This window comes from Triticum dicoccoides, chromosome 3A (genome assembly GCF_002162155.2).
Source record: "Triticum dicoccoides isolate Atlit2015 ecotype Zavitan chromosome 3A, WEW_v2.0, whole genome shotgun sequence".
Classification (NCBI taxonomy): Eukaryota; Viridiplantae; Streptophyta; class Magnoliopsida; order Poales; family Poaceae; genus Triticum; species Triticum dicoccoides.
Genome location: NC_041384.1, coordinates 64,317,092 through 64,324,324, shown reverse-complemented (window position 1 = coordinate 64,324,324; position 7,233 = coordinate 64,317,092). Strand labels below are relative to the sequence as shown.

The 7,233-nt window shown below is 41.9% G+C and overlaps 1 protein-coding gene across 1 annotated transcript; it reads right to left on the bottom strand.

Annotated features, from left to right (window-relative positions):
• Positions 1–4,629: 4,629 nt before the first annotated feature.
• Positions 4,630–5,711, bottom strand: LOC119267171 (probable NADPH:quinone oxidoreductase 1). Its single transcript, XM_037548518.1, has 2 exons — positions 5,518–5,711; positions 4,630–5,419 (listed from the first exon to the last, which is right to left on the bottom strand). The coding sequence occupies exons 1-2, from the start codon at positions 5,621–5,623 to the stop codon at positions 4,908–4,910; spliced, it is 618 nt and encodes a 205-aa protein (XP_037404415.1). The 5' UTR covers positions 5,624–5,711; the 3' UTR covers positions 4,630–4,907.
• Between the last annotated feature and the right edge of the window lie 1,522 nt (positions 5,712–7,233).

Genomic DNA, 7,233 nt, shown 5'->3' with positions numbered 1-7,233 from the left:
GCAAGTTTATGCAAGGTTATCGTTGAACTGCTATGCTATGATGTTAGGGTGATGATATGCTGCAATGTTGCTATTTTGGTCATGTTGCTTCAATTTGGTTACAATGTTGCTGCTGTTGTACTCCCTCCGTTCCTAAATACTTGTCTTTCTAGTCATTTCAACAAGTGACTACATACGGAGCAAAATGAGTGAATCTACACTCTAAAATATGTCTACATACATCCGTATGTAGTAGGCATTTGAAATGTCTAGAAAGACAAATATTTAGGAACGGAGGGAGTAGTTGCCATGCTGCTGTGTTTTGCCATGCTCCTGACTTTGCCATGCTGCAGTACAAATGTGCCGTGGATAGCATGTGCTGTGCTGTTGTGTCCAAAATTAGCATAAATTTAATACTATAGATTCAGCAGATACTTAATCTGTACTAATGCATCTCTCTTTAGGTCAAAATCATATTCAGTTTACTATTCAGTTAGTACTACTGCATCTCTCTTTAGTTTACTGAATCTTTAGTAACACTGTCAAAAAATTAGTTTACTGAATATTCAGTAACACTGTCAAAATATCCAGTTTACTAATCTTCAGTAACACTGTCAAAAATTTAGTTTACTGAATATTCACTAACACTGTCAAAAAATCAGTTTACTGAATCTTCAGTAACACTATCAATAATTCAGTTTTCTGAATCTTCAGTAACACTGTCAAAAATTCAGTTATGTAATAACACCTTCAAACAACATAACTTGGGCAGTGATAAAAATTCAGTTAACTAGAGGCAGTCATACAAATTCAGTGCCTTACAGGATAGTGGCATACAAATCAACCAAGTTCACTAAAGGAGTGCAAGCAGTTAATAGCTACTATTTAAGGCAACATTACATCAACAATGAATTACTCAAATTCATCTAAGATCTCCTTCACCCTCCTTATCTTGCTCTTGGTTTCCTCCTTGTGCCTGAACAAATCACCAATCATGTACTCTAGTTTCTTCTCCTTTTTCAGCTCATCCCTCTGGGACAACACTTTGTCCATCTCTTCCTTCATCTTCTCCATCTGTTGCTTCATCTCATCCCTCTCTTTCTCTGCCTTAGCCCTCACAACTTGATGAATGCTAGTGCTAGATTTAGCAGACAGCTTCTTCTTCTCAAGCTCTTGCTTTAGGTCAGAAACAACAAGTCTTGCATTTCTCAACTCAGTAATTGCCCGCTCCTTGTCAGCCACCATCTTAGCAAAATCCAGTTTAAAAAACCTCAGTTCTTTTTCCATCTTTTCTTTCTCTCTCACAACCCTAAGATTTTTCTTCAGCAAGATGTAAATTCTCACTGATCCTTAGCTTGTTCTCATCATCATACATGCCCCAAACCCTAGCTAAACTCATCTTGAGAGTGGCAGGCCATTCAGGGTCAATCCACTCCACAAACTTGCATTTTGGTATTTCCTACAAAATAAGAAAGAACACAACTTTACATACATGAAGAAGTTTGGGTTCAGTTAAATCACCAACAATATGCTCTTAAGTTCAGTTAAGTTCAATTAAGTTCAGTTAGTTCATTTAAATTTAGTTAACTACACAAACAAGATGCTGTTAACTGAAAAATTCAGTTAAGTTCAGATCAGTTCAGTAAAGTCAGTTAAGTTCAGTTAAGTCAGTTAACTCAGTAAAGTTCATTTATGTTGAGTTAAGGTCAGTTAAGTTAGTTCACTTAAATTCAGCTAAGTACACAAACAAGATGCTGTTAATTGTAAACAATTCAATTAAATTAACAAACAACATGTTGTTCCAAGTTTGATTGAACTGTAGATCTACTAACCTTTTGTGCACAAGCTAGATACCTCCTTCCACTATCAACTGATTCAAAGGAAACAAGCTTCTCATAGACACACTGGTGTTCACATCTAGCTGGAAGATCTGGAGCAAGTCCTGTCCACTCAAAGCAAAAAATGGTGGCAGGAGCAGGAGCCTACAACACAATATTTTCAGAAACCCCCCTTCTTGCCCAAACCCTAACTGGCAGAGTCATAGTAGATCTACTCACCTCACTTGTGACAGAGTAGCCATCGGACGACGAGCTGGAACCTTCACTCCAAGAAACCATGGCGGAGAGCTGGAGGCTGCGGCGAGCTGGCGTCTGCGGCGAGCTGGAGCAGGGAAGGAAGCGAGGGAGCAGAGAAGTGAGCGGAGGGTGAGCTGCCGACAAAGTAGAATATTCCAACGAATATACCAACACAGGGTCTCACATTTGTGATGAAGTGCGGGTTGATAAGCAAATAAGGCAGGGGGCTATGTGCAAAATGCAACGCGTTGACCAGCCAGGCCACTTGGCATCCACTTGTCGAGCTGTGAGTGGCTGTGGACTGAATTTGCACCTCCAATGCAAGTTCAGGGATGAAATAATCTACTTTTGCAAGTACAAGGACTAAACCATCACCTGACATGCAAGTATAAGGACCTGGGGTGCTATTACCTCCAAATTGAACTAAGTTCACTATAACAAAATGGCAAAAGAAACATATTGCATGCAACATATAGAAAAAAGACTATCAATGGAAATCAATATAGCGACAAATTACTGGAATGTATTATCCATATAATGCAACATCGGAATGGCCACAAGTCTGCAACATTTTTCTTACACAATACAACATCATGCAAACCAATAACCCAACAATTCAGTGAAAGCAAAACTTTGTTTATCATGGAGTTACCCTTTTTGTCTCAAATATATCTTAACATTTATACTCTTCTTACTGGCCACCAGGGACCCATGTCAGTATGGATAATTGCAACGTTGTTATTGGTGCTAGAGTCCAGGAGGTACATACATAGTTAGTAGGGGGTTTGCTCTGTAGATATGCACTTTTATGTTGTCCTCGAAGAGGATCTCGAAGATGCATACGTCAAACTTCTCCATATGATTATGGAGAGAAAACTTGCTCCACCCACTACTAAAAGCACCAGTAGAACGTTGGCTGCAATAGACATAGCTAACTTCCCAAGCCACTCCTTGTGGGTCCCAGAGAGTCAACTTCTTGCTTGTGTGGCGAAGATACTCCCTAACAAATCTAGATGGAATAACCTACAAGACAAGGAAATATTTAGGAAAAATGGTAATTTACATTACAGTGACATCAGACCTTCATTGTCAGAAAGACCATTCAGGGATGAGTACTAATTCTTTTCTCAACACAATGCATTTACAAGTGGATGGTTTTCGAAGATGGCTATTAGTCGACAAAGTGGTATATTAGAAATAAGAAAAAAAGTGAATATACAATTATGTGGCATCACTAAGGGTTAGACGATTGAAAGAATTTAAAACATAATTGTTTCTCTGATATGAGGTTAATTTATTCAACCTTGGTTTTGCCAGTTTACTACAATGACATGGTCTTATTTCTAGGTGTTGAGCAAGGAAATGGTTTACATCTAGATTATTTGGAAAAACGATTATCTATTATATTTGTACATGTAACTTGGATCATTAAATCTTGTGCAGTGACAAATTAGATACTTTATTAGTTGGGTTATCTCATCATCCATGTTAATTTCACAAGCAAAGATTAGTCATAAAGATGCAACCATAGGCCGAAAACACTGAATTGGCACATAACTTTTTGAACCAAAAAAAAATCAAGGAAACTATGTTTAGATAAATGGTCTTGTTTGATATGTTTAGAATATTGACAATTCCTTTTAGCACAAAATTTAGATTTCTTGTTTACGTCCACCATGCACTAAGTTGCCTTGCCGTAGTTATTATTTGTTTGTCTTGTTTCCACTTTTATATCAAGATATTGTACTATAAACTATTTAAGCCAAAGTTTCTTTCCGGGAAAAGTTCCGACCTACTCATCAATAGACATGGCAGTACATTAGAAGTAACAACAATTGCAACCAGGCCTGTACGCCATCTAGCGACGGTTACGAGCAATGGAACGAGCCGAAGGCGCACTATCGTCATTGTCCCTCCCTTACCGGAGATGGACAAGCCTTGTTATAGTAAGTAGACAATCAGAAAGTGTTCATGCTAAGACCACACATAACTAGTGCAGCAGAATAGCAACCTCGCCGATGAAGAGAAACTTAGATCGAAAGAATCCAGCCTATAGACGCACGAACACAGACAGATGTAGACCGGATCCAAGTAGATCCACCGAAGACAAACGCCGACCGAATCCAGCAGGATCCGCCGACGCACCATTGGTACGAGAGCTATGTGAGGAGAACCTTATTCCATCTTCAAAAAGTCGTTGCCGCCGCCTCGCCTTTCTAAACAGGATACAATCACACAAACTCTCCTTTGGTTTGGAGGAATTTTGTAGGATTTTCATAGGATAGGATTTCTATAGGAAAAATTCCTTCAGAGCTCTTTGATTTGTAGGAATGAAATCCTATTCCTATGGAGGAATTCTTCCTATCCTCCATATTTCATAGGAAAATAAACATTAGCCTAGACTCAATGGAAAAAATCCTATGGTGTGAATCAAAGGGCATCTCTTTTTCTATTCCTATGCATAGGATTTGAGATGCATGTCATCTCATTTCCTATGACTTTCATATTCCTATGATTTTTCAATCCTATGAACCAAAGGAGGCCGTTAACGGACAAAAAAAACCACATAAAAACATCATATGTTCCGACAATATCAATTTCTTCCTATTGTTTTCTCAACATAGACATGCGCCCTCGCGTTCTAGTAGCAACGGTAAAACACATACGCACGCACACGTTCAACAGTACGATGCAATTCTTCGGCGATTTATTACACAAAAGGTAGCACACACTTCCTACAGTGTTTCACGGAACCACGAATACTGGTGCACGGAGCAGAACGTCATCAAACTTTAGGGAAATGCACATACGGTACACGGTGCCAACTGCCAAGCATCACCGATCTTGAGTCAGTCAGTCGTCCTTGTTGTTGTGCTGGAGCCTGAGCGCGAAGGCCTGGAGCGAGAGGAGCACCTTCTTGAGCCGCTCCCTGGTCACGGCGTCGATGAGGTTGCCCTCGCCGTCGAACTTGGGCGGCTCCGCGAACGCTCTGATGTGGAGCTCCGGCTTGTTGATGAAGTGGAGGTCGAGGAAGATCCCGACCTGGCGGAGGTGGAGCGACGCCCTGGCCCCGCCGAAGTCGCCCCCCGCGCACACGATCGCCGCCGCCCTGTCCGCCCAGCAGTTGTTGCCCCTGGACGCCCAGTCCAGCGCGTTCTTGAGGGACGCCGTGACCGAGTAGTTGTACTCGGGTGAGGCGAAGAGGAAGCAGTCGGCGGCGCGGACCCTGTCGCGGAGCGCCTCGACGGCCGGCGGGAAGCCCTCGCCGCCGTCGGTCTCCAGGTCCGGGTTGGCCATGGGCAGGCCGGAGATGTCCACGTGGTCGATGCGCAGCCCCGGGATGGACTCCTCGCACAGCTCCTCGGCTAGATAGGTCATGCAAATTCAGTTGCACTCAGCAGTGCAAAATAACCAAGGGAGCTAAGCAACTATATAATGGTGATTGGTGATGGATTGTGCGTACCGGCGCGGATGAGGCCGCGGTGCCACGAGTCCTTGCGGAGGGAGCCGCAGAAGGCCGCCACGCGGAGGGTGGGCTTCGCCGCCGTCGACACCGTCACGGAATCCATGATTCTTCCTCGGTCCTGGGTCGCCGTGACACTGAGTCCCTCGGCCGAGAGTGGAGTAGCTTTGAGTACTGATCGATGTGGAGCTCAGCTCAGGTGCTTGATGTCTTGTCCCGGAGGAGACGGAATAAATAGATGACTCGTTGGTCTCAGCCAGGTCATCGTGAACGTCAGACGTTGGATAAATTTTACTAACCCAAATTAAGAAGAGTATCTGCACTGCACTACTAGTGGTGGAGCGTCATCGATGGCATCATACTTGCGATCATTAGCAGCCTAAATAATCTACTGACAATATACTACTCCCTCCATTTCACAATGTAGTGCTTTCTTTGTCCCTGTGCTTCAACTTTGACCGTAAATTTAACTACCAAGACCGATTGCGGTGGAAGCAAAAATTATATCAGTGAATTCGTATTCGAAAGAAGTTTTCAATTATATAATTTTTTCTTCCGCCGCAGTTGATCTTGTTGGTTAAATTTATAGTCAAAGTTGGATCTCAGAAAGCGCGGACGCACTATATTTTAAAATGGAGAAAGTATTATATTGTCAACCACCGCTAGATATAAAGTACACTTGAACGTGACATCCACAGCAGCAGCCTGCACCAGAGGAGTACTCAGACATCATCGATGGCGTCAAATCGCCTCGATAAAAACAAATCTCGCTTCGCAATCGATCATGGGCTTCGTGAGGCCGTGAGCGTGTGCAGGAAATAATCGCCCAAAAGTCTAGCGCTGACGACCGAGGAGCTTGGCGCTTCAGGCGCCAGCTCGCAGCAAGCATGTGGTATCGATGTGAATCAGCAGCTTTTTGAAGTATGTGGTATCATCCTCGAAGGTAAGGACACAAACAAAGAAGCTCATAGCTTGGTTAGAATTTTAGTTTCTCTTAACTAGGGTCGCCACTTGCGACTAGGCTATCCACATGACCCTTTTTGTATTCCTTTGAACTTTCCAGTTAATCAATAAATTGTCCTTCGCCCCTCAAAAAAATAAAAAGAAGGAAGCGAGCTAGTCTATCCCTCCTCTCTCTTTTTTTTCCGAGAATGGTCGACCACTCCTCCCTTCCTTCGCTGGCCGTCGCTCGCTCCTTTCCTTCGTTCACGCAATGAACGTCGTACAATTGCTTCACTATCCAGCGTTCAAAACAGTAACCAATTGACTAAGAAAAATAAACAATGATCTAAAAAAAATACTATTTTGAAAGAAGTTCATGAATTTGAAAAAGCCCATGATTTTAAAAAAAGTTCACAGATTGAAAAACTTACATGGATTTGGAACAGTTCATAGATTTCATGAAACTGAAAAAAAAGTTCAGTGATTTTGAGAAAAAGTTCACCGAATTTCAAAAGAAGTTCATTGATTTTGAAAAAAAATCACAGATAACAAAGTTTGTGAATTTAAAAACTGTTCACGAATTTGAAGAGATCATGATTTTAAAAATTAACAAACCTTTACAAATAAATAGAAAGAGAAAAGAAAACCGACCAAACACAAAAAAACAGCTTAACGTTGGTTAGTATTGTATTTGAAGAATGAAGAATGTAAGTAGCAACAGGGAGGTTGTCCAGTTGGTTGGCTTTACAGAAAAAAAATGTAGATGGGTCGGCG